The sequence below is a fragment of the Mytilus trossulus genome, chromosome 12 (assembly GCF_036588685.1).
Source record: "Mytilus trossulus isolate FHL-02 chromosome 12, PNRI_Mtr1.1.1.hap1, whole genome shotgun sequence".
Taxonomy (NCBI): Eukaryota; Metazoa; Mollusca; class Bivalvia; order Mytilida; family Mytilidae; genus Mytilus; species Mytilus trossulus.
In genome coordinates, this window is record NC_086384.1 from 51,386,023 (window position 1) to 51,405,751 (window position 19,729).

The window sequence follows — 19,729 nt, forward strand, 5'->3', positions numbered from 1 at the left end:
CTGTGTTTGAACATGTGCATGCATTAATAGGGGATTTGATAAACTCAAATTGTGTCTACTGATTCAGAAGAGCCAGTTGATGGTAAGTTGTGACCTTCACTTTAATGTTTCCATTCTTACACAAATGAAAAAATACATTGGTAATTACATGCTGGCTCATTTTCAAACCATCAATCATTGCATTTATACCCTGATATATTTTGTGTTATCCTATCAAACTTAATGTTACAAACATATCATTTGAATGATAACATTGGACTAAAAACATAGCATCCTACATTTCTAAGAACATGTTTTTTGTGTTTCTAGTAAAAGCCGTCCTAAGTTCAGGAAAGTCAGCTGAGGCATCCTCATCTGTGTTTTATATTGATGATACATTACCATGGTTTGACCTTGATCAGATGACCCCAATGTATATTGACATCAAACAAGGGGAACTAACTCCTGTCAGCTTCCAGTCATCAAACAGTACAATCAAAGCATTTTGGAGATGTATTGATGAGGAAAGTCAAATTGTGGTGAGTGCCAATTTCAAAGTCATTTATTCTCTCTAATTAACCTTTGAAATAGAAGTTATTTCATTCTTTTGCGTTTAGTTTAATGATCAGACGAGAAACACGTGAGATTGTTGTGAACTCTTTATGTTTGCACTAAATATTGCACAGTCCATCTATCATAAAATTACGAAATTCCTAAATTCCAGATGATATATCTATGAAAAAAAATCATTAGAACACAACAAACTGGAATTAACAGTTATTTTTAATAAAATATTGAATTAAATCAATAACTAATCCTAAAGAACAGGATTGATAAGTGGGAAAAATAGAAAGCAATGTCGAAATAGTCATATTTCAATAAAAATAATTTTATTAGTATTAGAGCTGTTTTGTGTATTGCTGGATGAGCCACATAGTAAACAGAGTCTAAATGCAAAGATACTGGTAGCTACATTCTAATATTTCTATTTGAGTTTTGTGTACTTCTTTTATTCTGTGTTATATACTTAACAGAAAAATTGGTGGGCTATAGGTACATCAGTAGGTGGTGAGGATTTACAGCCCTGGACATCAGTTGGAGAGGATCAGATAGCCAGTAACAACAGCTTTGAAGGAGTTCTCCAGAACAATAAGACCTACTATGTGTCAGTACGGTGTCAGAATGGGGCAGGACTTGAAGCTACACACACTGATATGACAGGTAATAGTTACTCTTGAAAGAGGAAGTCATTTTCATTATATATAACATTTTTGAAATCTATAATACTAAAATTACGAAGTCCAATTTTTCAGCCGTCATCATGTAAAAACGACAAATCAAAGAATTCAACTTTATATATCACTAATATAGTACAAAGGTCTAGATTGAAAATTACACCACTCCAGTCCCTTTTGTTTTCCACGTAATTAATATTGCCAATAATTAAGAAGTTCCGGGTCGAGTCCGATACCGATACCAATAGTATATTCACCTGGTACCTATTACCTAATCTGTACGTTCCGCATCCCCACCAAACGGTGTATTCAGGGTTAATATGCTATATACACGGGTCATAATCACAGTGTTGACACTACTAAATTGTCAAATAGCTACCTATTGTAGTATTTTAATCAGTAAGACTTTCTAAGATAACAAGACTAAAAATGAGGAACAGTTTTCAATTTGTTAGTGGGCATACATGACGTAAAACAGCGAATCAAAGAATTCATCTTTATTTATAACCAATATAGGTAGTATTTTAATCAGTAAGACTTTAATAACTAATATAGGTAGTATTTTAATCAGTAAGACTTTAATAACTAATATAGGTAGTATTTTAATCAGTAAGACTTTCTAAGATAACAAGACTAAAAATGAGGAACAGTTTTCAATTTGTTAGTGGGCATACATGATGTAAAACAGCGAATCAAAGAATTCATCTTTATTTATAACTAATATAGGACAATGTTGTTGATTAAAAACTACTCCATTCCAGGACCTTTTGTTTTCCAAATAATTAATATTACCAATAATTGATAAGTTCCAGTTCGACGGGTTCAAACAGAAAGATTTGAAAGCAGAGAAAAACTGTGTATCTTATAATCGGCATGACTTTATCAGATGACAATACTAATACTAAAATAAGGCTTGTATACCTAAATTCGGTAACGGACACGCGATATCACGGGTGTGTTCTAGTGTATATGAAGAAATTGTGCATGATTTTAAACTTTGAACTTCATGTTTCACGATAAGATTACACTACAAATTTAATTCTCATTTCAAAACAAATTGTTTACCAGTTTAAATAACAATCTTTTTTTTTATATAATTACATATTATTTATGCATTTTATTCTGTACATGTTATTAAAAAATTTGTAATAAATTTTATTAAATAATTTCGTTATTAATAAATGTTTTATCAAAAAATGTCTTTAACAATTTAAAATTTCGACTTAGGATATGTTTAGGACATAGTAACATAAGATTCGTCTGAGATAGCTTCGAGACACAACTTAAGAGTGTCCTAAGTTGATCCTAAGTCCATCCTAAAATTGGTCTAAGATGTGTCTTAGGACGAATCTTAGGATACTTTCGAGAACACCACCCCTAATGTCCAACTAGAAATTTTAAGTGGCATAGCAAATTAAATAAAACTGATGTATTTTCAACTGAAGAGGATAGTAACTAATATTGATATACCTCTGAATGTCATTTGATACTGCCGCTGTCCATGCAGTAACGCTGTTCAATTCATCAATATTATTGCTATTGGTATACTATAAATAGCAGTTTTTTGCAAGACAAAAAATATTAGCACAAAAAAAACAAGGTCCTTAACATTCTTGACTTTGAATTTTAATAATTGACATGAATTGACAGCAATGTTTTTCACCTAGACCTAAATAAAAACAGTATATTTACAACACAAGAGGCTCATAAAGTCACAAGATCATAAATAGATAACCTTTCAAACGTTGAAATGATATGCCTTAAAACTATGAAAAAAATAGTCAAAATGACATCTAAGTGCAATATTGACATTTTTGTAGGTATTGTAATGTAGATCATTTTGCTGTATTATACAGATGCGACCTATCTATTAAAATTTTCTAGGTAAAAAGATTCATTTTGTTATTTTGTATATTGCAAAAAAATTAAGATGTTGGTCTCTGCTTTTTGTACAGATTGGTACAATGATATTGTTTTTATGCCCCTGCATAGTGGAGGGGGGCATTAATTTTTACCGTTGTCCATCTGTACATCTGTCTCAAAATTGGTTTCCGTTCTCTAACTTAAGTTTTCCTCAACCAAACATTCTGAAACTTAAACACAATGCTTATTACCACAGAAAATGGATCAAGTTTAAATTTTGGTAGTGTCACTCTAACAATTCTAGAGTTATGCAAAACAAATCACCAAATGTTTAGTTTCTTATCTTAATTAAGTTTTCCAAAACCAAATGTTATGAAACTTAAAGTCATAAGAAACCTCAAATCCAAAAAAAATAATGCATATGTTTTTTATAACTCAATGGATAGTTTTCATTGTAAAACTTATGTACATATACTTTTTTCTGAAGAAAATTCTTTAATTTATTCATATTTAGAAGAAGTTTACATTATTTGAATTGCTTCCTTCCAGCAAGCAATTCCCCGATATATTTTCCGTATGCAAGGTGACCTTAGTGTGACCCATCTCGTAAAAATCCGGTTGACAAACAGGTGACAATCGTTAAACTTCGGCTTCAAAACACGAACTTTAATTACCTGCAATATTTTCACAACAACACTGACCGATTGAAAAAAAAATTGACGATTATACATATTTACACGAAAAAAATGATAAATTCGAACACAGAAGACTAAGTTTATGATGTTTGTATGCGTTGGTTCAAGAATTGGAAGAACATTATTTTTCACCTGTCACTCGTTTCTTATGACTTTAAACACAATGCTTATATTACTACAAAACACAGATCAAGTTGAAATTTGGTGACATCACTTTAACCATTTTCTAGTAATGCCATTTTATAAATTGAAAAATTGCAAAATTTTTAGTTCCTGTTCAGTAACTTAGGTTTGCCCCAATCAAACTTTATAAAACTTTACACAATACAAACTTTACACAATACTTATTTCCACAAAACTCAGATCAAGTACAAATTTGGGTAGCATCACTTGAATCGTTTTTAAGTTATGTCCCTTTTTGATGTTGTATGCAAGGGGTGGCATCATCTCCATGTATTTGTGATAATAATGGAGCCAACATTTTTATTTTGATTAAATACATAAAGTTTGGTTTGCTATCCATCTTAAAATAGTTATGAAAGGTACAACAGGAAAATTAATGAAACCAAAGTATTTTTTTCCAAGCCTGCAACTTTAGTTACAGAAAGCTCTACATAGGCATAGTGATTCTGTGGCTAAATAAACTAACTTGGGTGCTTCATACTTTGTATATAGATGCCTTGTGTTACGAAGTTTTTGTCTGCCACATGTTCATTGTCCTGGACCTCATTTTGATGGTTCAATGACCACTTCTTGGATCATGTTATGTTTATGTGATAGTTGTAGGACAACTTTATATTTAGTACTATCAACATAATATTAATGGTCAGTAAAGAAGGTGAGAAATTTCAGTGTGTGCACTCTTATTGTTTAAGTGAGATTGTATGTGTTGTGTTTTATAATACCTGTTTTTTACAGGAGTGAGAGTTTTACTAGAACCACCGTCAGCGGATGGAGTAAGTGTTACTATTCCTGATTCTTCTGACTTTGCTGGTTTTACTGTTTATCCAACTGGTTCCAGGACAACAACTTTTGATTCTTCAATGGGAATGACCTTCACAGTGGGAACAGATCAATCTATTTATAGATATGGTAAGTTTTAATACAGGACTTTGTATCCTAAAAAATAAGCTGGTCATTATACCCCCGCTTTCAAAAAAGTGGGGTGTACTGTTTTACCTCTGTCTGTCCTTCCATCCATCAGTCAGTCCATCCCATGAATATTTTTTCGTCACATTTTTTTCAGGAACTACCATTCAAGGATTTCTGAAATTTGGTTTCAGGGTTTATATAAATCAGATATACTGTGTGATGCATTTTCAGATTCATCACTTGATAACTTCCTGTTTACCGAACACTTGTATGATTTTACACATGATAGTCAAGTTGAAAATTATTGTCACATTTTTCTCAGAAACTACAATACAAGGATTTCTGAAATTTGGTTTCAGGATTTATATAAGTCAGCTATACTGTGTGATGCGTTTTCAGATTCATCACTTGACAATTTCCTGATTACTGAACACTTGCAATTTTTACACTATTGATATTATCCACTTGCGATGAGGGTATCATCAGTGAGCAGTAGCTCACAGTTTCACTTGTTTTTATTTTATTCTTAGCTGATAATTTTTTTTGCCCCACCTACGATAGAAGAGGGGCATTATGTTTTCTGGTCTGTTGGTTTGTTCGTCCATGTGTCCCATTTTAGGTTCAAGTTTTTGGTTGAAGTAGTTTTTGATGAAGTTGAAGTCCGATCAATTTGAAACGTATGATATGATCTTTCTAACTTTAATGCCAAATTACATTTTTGACCCCAATTTCAGGGTCCCCAGAATATAGAAAATGATAATGCAAGTGGGGCATCCGTGTTCTTTAGACACATTATTGTTTCAAATACTTTGAATTTAAGTTAATTATTCTGGTTAGAATCTACAGTATTTTAGTAGTTTTCAAAGAACCGCTGGGGGGTTTTCATGTGATTTATTTCTACGTTGATCAAACCTTTAGTTTCCAACACCATAGAAATAAACTGGAAATATTTCATGAATGAAGATCTTTATTCACTCAAACTTGAAAAGAAATTAATAATAAAAAGCTTTCTTTGTATCACTTAATTCAATTTAAGCCAGGTTTACCACTTTTTTCTAGCCCATAAGGACTACTTATTTATGTCTCCTGCTCCCTTAAGCTTAACTGCCACTTTCCCCTGGTTTACAACTTATTTCCAGGCTTAATATGCCTTACAATTTTGTACAGGTTAAATTAATAGCTAGAAAAAATTTATGAATAAAATGCATGACAAAATAAGTGTTATAAAAATTTAAAATTGTTTTTCTATCATTATATAGACTGGTGTTTGGGTTCAGATGAACTCAGAGATGACATTTTCCCATGCACATGGATTGGCCATAATGCATCTGGAACCATCAAAATAGAAAATGGCTGGCTGACAATAAATGCAGCAGACGTCAGGCGACTGTCAGAGTTTAATCCTGTTCAAGATAGTTCCCTGTCAGAAACAGAAAGACTTAGTGATGATAACAATGCTTTTAAGATGGAGCCAGGACGAACAATCTTTATGATGCTACAAGTGTGTAATGAGGCAGTGTTATGTACACCACTCCAGATAGCCTCAGTCCTTGTAATGAATGACAAATCTATTGTGTGCTATCCTTCTTCTACAAATGCTCCTACATGTGATACAGATGGGCATAATATTCAAATAGATATTGATCCTGCTATCCATAGTAGAAGAAAGAAGAGACATCTAGAGGGTGGTGAAATAGAAGTTCATACTCCTGATGGTAAGTTGTAGTATTTAATCCAACCATTTTATTCTCATGAAACAAGTTGTTTTAGGATTACAAAATATTGTCAGATTTCAGCTTTATAATATATCCTCATTGTATAAGAAAAGTATGTTTGACTTTTAGTTTCAAATGGAAAATGATCTCATATGGAGAAGAAATGATATTAATTTATTTTTTCCAATACTATTATGCATCATGGAACAAATTTCCCTGAAGTATAATGATTTGTCTGTCAGTCTGTATGTCCTTCAGTCTTTCCCTTTATAAGTCCTGTTCTTGTCATCTCAGATTCTGAAACCACACAGTTTATATTTCTATTCATCATGTTTTGGACAATTTCTAGACCACACAGTATGAGTTATTGTTAATGTATATTAGTGTTTATTTTTTGCAGTAATTTTTGTTGGTCAAAGTTTGTTATTACAACCCATGGACAACACAACACTAACAGAAAACTATTTGTCGTCTGCCTCTGACAGTTTCCTACCATACATCGTCAACCCATACAACACTACAGATAAACTGGAAAGACTACTACATGGAAGGTCAGTATAAACACATAAATTAATAATTTTTATATGATTTGAATATTTGGGAATACAAATATGATTGGTGGAGAAGACTTCTGGTAGTCAGCCCTGAACTACTTTCTGTAACCAATGTAATGGTAGAGCCGTGGTGTAGTGGTTAGTGCATCAGACTACTAGCACAAAGGTTCCTGGTTCGATTCCCGTCTGGGATGAAAATTTCAGGATCTCAATTTTCGGCTCTTCCTTGACACCATTTGCAAGTATGGTCTTGAGGAAACGATGATAGTCCGTCGGAAGGGGAAAATAAATGGCTGACCCGTGTTAAGAGAGAGCCATATCTCTTGCACGTTAAAGACACCCCTGTAGATTTCGAAAAAGAGAAGGCTAATGCCGCTACAAGGCAGCACTCGCACCCGCAAAGTGGAAAGGGATTAATATAAGTTGCAAAACTTGTTTCCCAATCCACTATAAATAAATATGTTTAAACTAACCAATGTAAACAGGATGAGGGTGATTAATAACAAAACCGGATTGATAAAAAACCATTTACTATCACCTTGCTTTAAATTAGAATTGAATAATAGACACAAAACTTCCATTTGAATGATAATAAGATCATTTTATAGTTTGATTTTTGGTTGGTTTTTTCCTGTAGCAATTTTTATTAATGTGATAGACCAAATTCAATAATTACAAATATACAATTTACATGTGATTGAGGTTATGAGTTGAAAAATTGAATTTATTATCTCCAATGTGTAAGAATTACAAGGATTTTTAAAGGAATTATGTTGATGTATAATGCAGCTATTAATGTCATCCGAAAATCAACCTCAAAAAGATTCAATTTTTTTTAAATCGATAGAATTTTAAAAAAGGATATGCAATATGCATCTGATGAAGTTTCAGATAAAACATTTTTGACATAAACAAAAATAAAAGCTGACATGAAATAGGTCTTCTATAATGCCTTATTATACTGACTTCATTAACCTTAAGTATTTATGAGCTGACAGAAAAGTATTCCAAGTTAACTGCAGTCTTTTTATTGCACAGATGGATAGAAAGTCAATTTCTCTTTGGTCTGGCCTCCATTGGACATGCCCCTTATCCAGGACCCATAACTCTGGAGTATGACAACACTGAACATGATAAAGACAATGGAATGAAAGTTATCATCACACATTGGAATCCTAGTAAGTTTTATACACTTGAAAACTAATTTGAGGTCATTTCTTATAAATGGAACACAGATATAATTGCTTGTACATATTTTTAAGCTGGTAGATTTACTTCAGTTTTAAACTGGTGCAATTTTTTTTACCTCAAGATGACGTTTGCAGTAAAAGTACTGTGAATAATAGTGAAAAAAAATGTGGTATGAGGCCTGATTATTGGTGAAATAAACATTTTGAATATATTTTGAACAGGAAATCAACAATGGGAGATAACTAGTAGGTCCTGTTTAGGTGTAGATGGTGTAACAGATCTAGAAATGAACGGCACTCATGCAGATCATCTTGGTGCAATTAAAATCAAGGTATTATATAATAAGTGTAAATATGAAGAAAAATATAAAATTGATAGAAATAAATAGATGTGGTAAAAGTTCGCCTTCAACACAGAGACTTGGCTTACACATAAAGGGTCCCAAAATGACTAGCTTAAAATAATTCAAACAGGAAAACCAACAAACAGTCTAATCTGTATAAAAAAATTAGAAACTTTTCGACCATATCAACTAACAAAAAACACAAAACAACAGGTTACTTACTTAGGACAGGTGCTAACACATGCTGAACACATGCTGTGGGTTTGAATTTTTAAACACGCACCAACCTTTAGTTGTGCAACATTACAACATGATAAGACACGCTATAATTGAAATCAAAATGACATATTTATAACAAAAACAAGTAAACATACTCTGAACATATAAATTTGATCTATGATACATATTGATATTAAATTAGAAAAAAAGGGGGAGATGTAAAACAATGTGAAAAAGACAACTTTAACCTTGGACATAATTTAATCATGAGGCTGCAACTTAATATAAAAAAAAGTTACCAAAATGAATTATTGTTCACCCGCCATATATCGGATTCAATGATTGCAAAAACAGTTTTCACTGAACCCCAAATGTTGCCATTTATTTTCCTTTCAATTATATAGAACATAAAATTATTTAAAGTCTTCAAAAACGACTAAGTTGGTATTCATTGTTAATATGTGTGTTATACTTGGTCCTCATCAGACAGACAGATCAGTGATTACTTTATGTATGAGACACTATTCTCCAAGACTTTACTTTGTATTTCTTGTTATTGTAGGTGTGTAATACTTGGTCTTCATCAGACAGACAGATCAGTGATTTCTTTATGTATGAGACACTATTCTCCAAGACTTTACTTTGTATTTCTTGTTATTCTAGGTGTGTAACACTTGGTCTTCATCAGATGGACAGATCAGTGATTTCTTTATGTATGAGACACTATTCTCCAAGACATTGGTTTTAATTGATTTGGTCAATACACCACCAGAACTTGAGGGACCAACAAATATAACATTCTCTGAAGATGAAGGTAAGAGTTTGATTTACAAATATAGGGCAGATATCTGGTCTTTTTTGCGCCAATGCTACCTTTGTGCATTACTTTTCCCTATTTGCAGGGATTGATGCTATTCAAAATTAGGGAGGGCAAGTTAAGTTTTCATCAAAGTAGTCTGATGGGGCTAGTAAATTTTTGTTTAAAAACCAGGAATTTCGCAAAGTTTTACTTTAAAAAAAACTGTTTCACCTTAAGATGATAAAAACCCGTTCCTGTCTACTCGGACAATATCAAGCCCTCGCATCTCCAAGTAAAATGCAATTAACAACCTGCAATACTAACCATAATATAATAAGGACGGATATAGAACTTTATATAGGTACCTAAAAAAACTAATGCTTAAAAGCAAATTATACATCTTACAACAAGCAGCTGGAACAAAATGACTGCACCTAAATATGACATTTATTTGTGTTTTTGTGTATCTTGCACTTGTCTATGTTATCAAATATGATATATATCTACTGTATCCTTGAGTAGTGTACTTTATTTCATACAAGTAAGGACATGATATTATATTTAACAGGTACCTTACAGTATCCTCTGAAGGCCATAGACCAGGAAGGTGACCAAGTTCTGTTTTATTTGAATTCATCAGAAACCTATGATATGGGTACTCCAACGTTAACAGTGGAAGGATTGTAAGTTATGATTGTCTGCAAAGTAAGATGGATTAAAGATTATGCATTTCACAAATGATTTGTATTTTATTCCACATTAGCCCCTTGTCAAAATGTATATTGTCTACTCTTTGATCGGGGGGTTTCTCTAATACACATTCCCCTTTCAATCCATTCTCAATTTTATAAAAATGTCAATTTCAGATATTTTATTACAATATCCTTCTGTTTTATTATTATATCGGGCATATTGCTAATGTTTTTTGGGGGGATATACTGTTTTACCACTGTTCTTCATTCAGTCTGTTCATTCATCCCATGAATATTTTTTGTCACATCTTTCTCTTTTGTTTCTTTCCAGGTTGCTGTACACACCATGTGCAGATTGTACAGGTTTAGAGATTATTCCTGTCATTCTCCTGGAGAATCAGACTGGGACAGATATTTCCCCACTAAGTACTACTGTTTATCTGTGGATCAATGTCACTGATTTATTTGATCCACCAGTGATATTCCTCACTCAGTACGGAGAATCTTTGTTAGGGGCTGATCCAACAGAACCCATTATTGTAAGTTTTTTTTTTGTATTACTTTTGATTAATTTTCATTTGTTCAAGTGGTCCCAGTACACAGTTATTGTCTTTTGATTTTCCTTGTCTAAGAAATATAGCCCTTAGTACTTGCCAATTTTTATGCCCCACCTACGATAGTAAAGGGGCATTATGTTTTCTGGTCTGTGCGTCCGTCCGTTAGTCCGTTCGTTTGTTTAGGATAAAGTTTTTGGTCAAGGTAGTTTTTGATTACGTTGAAGTCCGATCAACTTCAAACTTAGTACAGATGTTCCCTATGATATGATCTTTCTAAATTTATTGCCAAATTAGACTTTTGACCCCAATTTCACAGTCCACTGAACATAGAAAATGATAGTGCAAGTTTCAGGTTAAAGTTTTTGGTCAAGGTAGTTTTTGATGAAGTTGAAGTCCAATCAACTTCAAACTTAGTGCACATGTTACCTATGATATGATCTTTCTAATTTAATTGCCAAATTAGACTTTTGACCCCAATTTCACGGGTCCACTGAACATAGAAAATGATTATGCGAGTGGGGCATCCATGTACTATGGACACATTCTTGTTTTATACTCCTTCCAAATTTATTTCTCCATGTTTTATGCCTCAAATAGCAAGTAGGTGTTTGAAATGACACAGTAAAAGAATTGGGTCATGATATGTAAAATAAAGTAGTGATTTGGTCCAGGTGAAAAAGGTTAAAAATTAGCATTTTCGAAGCTTTCAAAAGATGTCAAGACCCCCTTAACATAAAATTGTCCATATTTTCAGTTAGAGCGAATGAAGTTTTCTATAGTTTTGATATAATTTGTCCTAAAAGTAGTACATTACACACTGTAAAATTATTATTGAGAAAGGGCTGGTGTTTTTTTTTAATTTTCATTTATTGTCCAAAAGAAATGCAATAAGGGATAACTGTGTACTCTGACCAACTATGTGCAAATTTTCTTAAGTCTTTACTTCAGACTCTTCTTGTAAGAAAACAAAAGCAAAAAACACCAAAAATTGTATTTCTACAAAATTCATGAAACTAGTACCAACAAAATTGAATGAATCCTATGTACAGAAATCATATCAATATGTTTTATCCCCGGCTTAGTATATATCTAGGGTTTTGATTGGTTAACGCACATCGTTACAAAACCCATAGCCCCTGGCCCCTGGGTGTTGCTAATCCATATCCCCAGACGTTGCTAACCATTATCCCGGGGAACTTCACGCAAGTTTTCCTTAGTTCTATGATTGCTCCTTGTGAAATATTTAATTCTGTGGATTATCCATGATGTATGTAATTAAATATTTTATTCATTAACCATTTTGTCTTATTATGTCAATCATTTACACTCATTTCATTAAATGCATCATTTGACTGTCCCCATTTTCAAGGAATGGGACTACTGACCTAGCTATGCAAATGTGCCATGTTGACGTCACACCATCTATGACGTAACTTTCACAACATTGAGCCCCAAATTCAACTCAATCAAGTTACACTTTGTATCCAAATATCCATAAGACTTGCCTGATTTGGACTAAGACCGGGGATAACTTTGTTATCTACGTTCATATCCATAGATATGAGTATTTTAACACCTTTCAGTACCCTGTACACCCTTCAGCTTCGACTAGTATTTTTTACAGATATCCCTCCTTAATATGATATATCTGTTTAAAATTTATCATGCAAATATTTTTTGCGGGAAAATGAAAGGATGTTTCAAATGATCTATTTACACAGGTATACATGGAAGAAAAGACAGAAGTTAATGAAGATAACTGGTCCCCTGCTTGGGTAGTTGTTCTAGGAGCCTATGATGTGGAGATTGAGGACACTCTGATACTTATTACCCAGAATTCATCACTTGGTATTTTGAATATCACAGAAGAATCAAATACTGTACCTAACATAACAACTTGTCCTCCTGTTGGGGACAGAGAGGTATGATTAATTTATTGTGAAACTGTTATAATTTATGAGATACCAATTTGCATTGCCTCTAAGCATAAATTGTATATTTTCAATTTAGTTCAAAACTGTTAATTTAAGCATGAAACATGTATTTTCCATTTAGTAAAAAATTGTTAATCTTAAGACCATGCATTTCAATCTAAATGAACAAACTCATATTTGGTAGCCAAGGATTCAATACATTCCTTTCCTATCCACCCTTGATAGATTAAGCATTTGAGATAACAATGTTGCACCATCTATCGGTTGATTGAAGTCTCACCCATTCCGAATACATTATTCGAGAAGCAAGAAACAAAAATATACATTGACCATTCAACATTTGTGCAAGGAACATTCATTGTAGATTAAGAACATTTAGATTGTCACTAAATATCGTCTAGGTAAAGACTTGTTGCACAATCAGCATATGGCCGTTTCAGAATCTAAAGCATCATGGGTTATTTCATTGTTCGTACCCCAAAGTGAAAAACATGTTACGTCATTGGTTGAATTTCCATTTTTTTTTGACATTTTCAACCAATCACAACGTATCGGTGTACATGTTTGAAAATATTACCCAGAATGCATAAGATTCTGAATCGGCGAATTGTTTACCTATATTTTTCTACATTTTCAAAACTGCAACCAATGAAAAACATTACCTCTTTGACCCAAATTCTCTCTTAAGTTTCCAGAGTGGAGAGGAGGGGATTGGATCGTAACCCTTGGCTAGCCAAGATGGAACAAACAATGAATATTTCCATTGTTCACACCTTGATTTTTGCAAGGATCAGGTATACCAGTTTACCCTTCTAAAAAAATATATAAGAACGGACACAAAATTCAGAAGCGAAATGGGAATTGTATCAAGTGTAAAAAACTACCTAATCTAACTGCATATGTGATGCTAAATAAAGTAAATCTTGCAATATATAGGGCAGTGGCAAAATTTATAATTTCAATATGTTTGCATTATCTTATCGGGTTGGTCTTTTGTGGATAGTTGTCTCATTGCCATTATACCACATCTTCTTTTTTATATATACTTCACCAATATTTTTCACTTTAGAGTATACAGAAATACATAACTTTGAATGATTTATTCCTTATAACTACATTTTCAGCAAACAATATTTCCATGTGGCAATTTAGGCCTTAACAAGGAACCAGAAAGGGCAGCATGGTTATACATGGCACTTTTCTATGATCAGTTTTACAATGAATCTGGTATTGATGAGATAAAGATTTACATACAGGATGAGAATAACATGACGTCAGATGTCATCACCATACAGTTTGTTATACTCATGTCACCTTGTTACAGTCACGGAGATTGTCAACGTAAGTTTATTTAGATAAAGATTTACATACAGGATGAAAATAACATGACGTCAGACGTAATCACCATACAGTTTGTTATACTTATGTCACCTTGTTACAGTCACGGAGATTGTCAACGTAAGTTTTATTACTAAAACGAGGGTCGTAATGGGGTTAGGTTCATGATGAAAGAAGGGCAAAAATTCTTGACAAATGAAGTTAAAGGTCATTAGGTGCATGTAAATACAATGAACACCTTCTTTTAGATTATAAAAATTGACTGCTTTTGACGAATCATGTTAATTTTTTCCAAAAATAATGATAACAATAATTATTTGAGACCTCTGACGAATCACAATAAGTATATTCTGACAAATCACTATAAAGTTTTAACCAATTTATTTGATTTATATATTTATTTAAAAGCTGTGGATTTTTTTTTTTTAGTTTATATTGTCTTTGGGCAAATAAAATACTGGTATGTGCAGTATGGGTGATACAATGTATTGAAAATCTGAACTTTGTATTACATGATAACACTTTTTATCAGGATTATTTCAACACTTTTCTCTGTATTCATGCAAGACTTTGTAGAGTGTGTATACAAACCCTAAATTCAAACAATAAAACCTTTGTTTAAAACAGTCTAAATTTTCTTTATTTATTTCAGCCAAGACTGACAGTCCTTATCCATGCCAAGATGTCCAGCGAGCCACTAACTTCAGTCAGTACTACTTCTGCCAGTGTGAGCCAGGTTGGGAAGGAGAATTCTGTGAGATTAATATTGACGAGTGTGCCACCAATCCCTGTGACAGTCCGTACGTCTGTACTGATGGCATCAATTCTTACACCTGTGCATGCCATGTCAGTGAGCCAGATTGTGATGCCCTGCCCCCATGGGTATTTGCCTTGATAGCTATTGGGGCACTGATTTTAATCCTCATCATTCTAGGCTTGTTGTACAGATGGAAAGTCAAGAAAAGGTAGGACTTTATGAAAACATTGCCAAAGATGAAATGTTTACTTCTCTTATAATCCATTTAAAAGAATACCTTTGAAAATTAATTCTGTGAATGTATAGTTATCAAAGATACCAGGATTATAATTAAGTACACCATATGGGGGTTTGGTCTACATAAGACTCATCAGTGACGCTCATTTCAAAATATTTATAAAGCCAAACGAATAAGCATACTTGATAAGTTATCACTTGGCCTCTTGTTTTCATAGTTAGAATAGGTTTCTTTATGTTAGTTTCAAAATAATATCTTAAAGACTTCTTCCTTAAAAAAAAAAAAGACATTTTGGCACATATTTTGTTCGTTAATCATTAGCTATTCTGGAATTTTTTTATGTTTACAGTGGCCACTTCAAGTGGGTATTGAAATACATCCTTTGCCATGAGGAGCCACAAAAGTATGATTATGAAGGTGAAGAAGATGCTAGGTCTATTTCTACTGTTACCTCCATCATGTCCCAGGAGTTTATTAACCTCAAATATGGTAAGATTATTTCTACAGCAGTTTATCATCCTAAAAAACATTTAAAAAAAAGAATCAAATTTTGAAGGTTAATATAACGGAAAAGTTTGAATTATTTAATCAAAATTAAAAGCATTGAAAGGAATAGCACTTTTAATTGCTAACAGAATACAACATATAATCAACAGTTTATTTTTGCTTGTTTAGAAAATCTAATAGATGTGATAGGGTGATTTAAAATTTCAGTTCCACATGATACTTATTATAGTGTGGATCATATCAAATGAACAAGTTTTCTTGGTGTACATAGACTCCATGTTAATTTTACTATTCTATCATATTTTTAATGAACTTTTTTTCATTTACAGATCAAAACTTATCAGATTACGAAGATAGCGAAAGGGTGAGTATCTGAACCTTAGTATGTCTGACTTAAACAATAGTCTATATGATATAAATAAATCGATGAGGCTTCTATTTTTTTTATAATAACAAAATTATTTTAGTTCATGGAAAGTTGATCATACAGTATTTCTGATCTTTGACTATAAACTAGAAGTTATATATAAAAAGATATGTTTGGTACCTACAGCATTGATGTTACACAAACACACAAATTTCAATGTCAAATACATTATATTATTGGTTTTATCATAATTAATGGTAATATATCTACCTAAACTTTCTGCTACATGCTAAATTGACTATTTTTCATAGGATTTTGAGGGAATGTTTTCACCACCTCCTCCGTACAGACCAATGAATGACATGGAAAGGATGAACTTTGTCAAGGTAAATAAATTAGTTATAATGTATAAATTATCTGTGATGAGTTTATTTAAAACTGCTTGGTCAATGCCACTGCTGGTGAAGTTTTAATTTCCTGACCAGAGTTATCATTGATATGGTCGTAATTTTGAATAAGCTGTTTACAAAACTTTTTTTTTTTTTAAAACTAAGACTTTTCTACCTCAGGAGTAGATTACCTTAGATGTATTTTGCCAAACTTTTTGGAATATTGGGTCCTAAATGCTCTTCAACTATGTACTAATTTGGCCTTTTCAACTTTTTTTGTTATGAGCATCACTGATGAGTCTTTTGTATGCAAAAACATGTCTGGGGCAACTACTAGATTTAAATCATTTTATCTGTGATGAGTTAATTAAGAAATAATTCATGGGGGCTTAAATATATCGTGATTTTACCACAGGTTGGCCCTTTATAACAAATATTTTACCCTGAGCGATAGTGAGGGGTAAAATATCGGCATAAAGGGACAACCGGTGGTAAAATCTAGATATATGAATTATTTCGATTCTAATAGGTCAAATAAGGCAATTCTTTTGGATCGATGCGCCCTAGGTGGAGGCAAATTTTTTCCTTTCCCATAAATTAATGCACTTTTAGATTGGCGTAAAAGAACGGAGCAAACAGAATAAGTGACATGCTCAAACTATTTACAATAAAGTATTTAGATAAATTTGGATGAATTTTAATGATAATTTACATTTTTGTCTTCTATGTATAAAATAATGGGCTTATACCACATTTTAGCATCATTTGTTGACGTTTCCTTGTTGTGATGATTTTCGGTATCAGAAGCGTGTATTTTCCCATGAAATGTTTAAATTTATAACGTCATCATGCTATGACGTCGGGTACTTCATTCATAAAAAAACATATGACGTGGGAGTACGATCGGAACAGCCAATGCAATATATTCATATTTTACCACGGGTGTGTACTCAAAGCATTTGAAGGACGTCATGTTAGAATATATAACTAGGAAGATGTGATATGAGTTCCAATGAGACACCTCTCCATTCAAGTAATAATGTGTAAAATGTAAACCATTATAGTTCAAAGTATGGTCTTCAACACAGAGCTTTGGCCCCCAAAGAACAACAAGCTATAAAGGGCCCCAAAATGTGTTAAATAATTCAAACAGGAAACCTAAGGTGTTGTATATAAAATAATATGAAAAACAAGGAAACACATGACCCACACTGATGAAGTATGAGTTTATCAACATAAGAGATCTTGAACTTTCAGGATATACCAAAATATGTTTCTCTAAGATACAAATAAAGATGACTTCATTTCTATACATCATCACATCAATCAAGTGTGTTTGTTTCACCTCAATTTGAAGATGGACAGGATTTTTATTTTGAAGACATTAATTTGTTGCAGATCAACTTTATAAATAAGAAGATGAGGTATGATTGCCAATGAGACAACTCTCCATCCAAGTTACAATGTATAAAAAGTTAACAATTAAAGGTCAAAGTATGGCCTTCAACACAGAGCATTGGTTCACACAGCAAACTATACAACTTGTTTACTATTTCAGAATATGATAGCACTTAATTTTTCCATACTGAAAAAATTCTACATACACAAAAAAAAATTGAAAATTAAACTCTTCTTTTATTTGGCAAAAGATGGTGTGAAAATTTCCTGAAATATTGTAGAACATCCTTTGTTAGTCATACTAGTCATATAAAAAAGAAGATGTGGTATGATTGCCAATGAGACAACTATCAACTATCCACAAAAGACCAAAATGACACAAACATTACCTTAACAATTATAGGTCACGGTACGGCCTTCAACAATGAGCAAAGCCCATACCGCATATAGTCAGCTATAAAAGGCCCCGATAAGACAATGTAAAACAATTAAAAGGAGAAAACTAACGGCCTTATTTATTTAAAAAAATGAACGAAAAACAAATATGTAACACATAAACAAACGACAACCACTGAATTACAGGCTCCTGACTTGGGACAGGCACATACATAAATAATGTGGCTGGGTTAAATCATGTCTATTATTAAAGGGTAATTTGACCGGTATATTTTTTACATTTTTCAATTTACTTTTCAGGATATAAGAGTCGAGTTTGACACAGATCCATTTTCTAACAGAATGGAATGGGAACAGGTTAGTTATAATATTTAAATTAAGAGTTAAGATTTGTATGTTATAAATTTGCCCCCTTTTTTGTATCCATTGGGTATAATTTTATCTTTTTGTCGAGCCTTCGACTTTTGTCGAAAAAGCGAGACTAAGCAATCCTAAATTCTGGCGGCGGCGGCGGCGGTGTCCACAAATATTCACTCTGTGGTAAAAGTTTTTGAAATTTTAATAACTTTCTTAAACTATACTGGATTACTTCCAAACGTGGACAGAAGCTTGTTTATGATCATAAGATAGTATCCAGGAGTAAATTTTGTAAAAATAAAATTCCATTTTTTCTGTATTTTACTTATAAATGGACTTAGTTTTTCTGCGGGAAAACATTACATTCACTCTGTGGTTAAAGTTTTTAAAATTTGAATAACTTTTTAAAACTACTCTTGGTTTGTACCAAACTTGGACAGAAGCTTGTTTATGATCATAAGATAGTATCTAGAGGTAAATTTGGTAAAAAAATAAATTATTTTTTTCTGTATTTTACTTTTAAATGGACTTAGTTTTTCTATGGGGAAACATTACATTCACTCTGTGGTTAAAGTTTTTTAAATTTTAATTACTTTCTTAAACTATCCTGGGGTTGTACCAAACTTGAACAGAAGCTTATTTATGATCATAAGATAGTAAGTATCCAGAAGTAAATTTTGTAAAAAAGATAACTCCATTTTTTCTGTAATTTTTACTTTTAAATGGACTTAGAACTTCTTCCAGTTAACATAACATACAGTCTGCAGTTAAAGTTTTCAAAACATTTATTAGATTCATTAACTATCCTGAATTTTTACCAAACTTGGATGGAAGCTTTTACAATCAAAAGATAGTATCAATAGGAATAATTTTATTGATTTTTTTCCTCATATTTGTTGAGCCTGTGATTTTCAACAAAAGTAGGCGAGACACTGGGTTCCGTGGAACCTTTAGGAATTTTTTTAAGGTTATTCAAGAAACATGTGTTGCCCAATTGTTAAAAAAATAATTTTTGATGTAATGCGTCTTCTAATTGGCTGACATTATTTTGAAATCAGCCCATAGACATAATTTAGTCATGTGACTGGGATGTCATCAACGTTTTTTCATGGTT

The 19,729-nt window shown here is 32.4% G+C and overlaps 1 protein-coding gene across 1 annotated transcript in view; it reads left to right on the forward strand.

The window, feature by feature from the left end:
• Positions 1-19,729, forward strand: part of LOC134692561 (uncharacterized) — a 108,630-nt gene that overhangs the window by 87,033 nt on the left and 1,868 nt on the right. Inside the window, exons 85-101 of the mRNA XM_063553018.1 lie at positions 310-518; positions 1,014-1,200; positions 4,691-4,864; positions 6,124-6,579; positions 6,980-7,130; positions 8,172-8,311; positions 8,546-8,655; positions 9,550-9,700; positions 10,254-10,368; positions 10,709-10,916; positions 12,656-12,856; positions 13,993-14,209; positions 14,859-15,171; positions 15,551-15,690; positions 16,038-16,072; positions 16,387-16,461; positions 18,559-18,615. Of these exons, the coding sequence (XP_063409088.1) occupies positions 310-518; positions 1,014-1,200; positions 4,691-4,864; positions 6,124-6,579; positions 6,980-7,130; positions 8,172-8,311; positions 8,546-8,655; positions 9,550-9,700; positions 10,254-10,368; positions 10,709-10,916; positions 12,656-12,856; positions 13,993-14,209; positions 14,859-15,171; positions 15,551-15,690; positions 16,038-16,072; positions 16,387-16,461; positions 18,559-18,615 (2,939 nt within the window). The remainder of the gene's footprint in view (positions 1-309; positions 519-1,013; positions 1,201-4,690; positions 4,865-6,123; positions 6,580-6,979; positions 7,131-8,171; positions 8,312-8,545; positions 8,656-9,549; positions 9,701-10,253; positions 10,369-10,708; positions 10,917-12,655; positions 12,857-13,992; positions 14,210-14,858; positions 15,172-15,550; positions 15,691-16,037; positions 16,073-16,386; positions 16,462-18,558; positions 18,616-19,729) is intronic.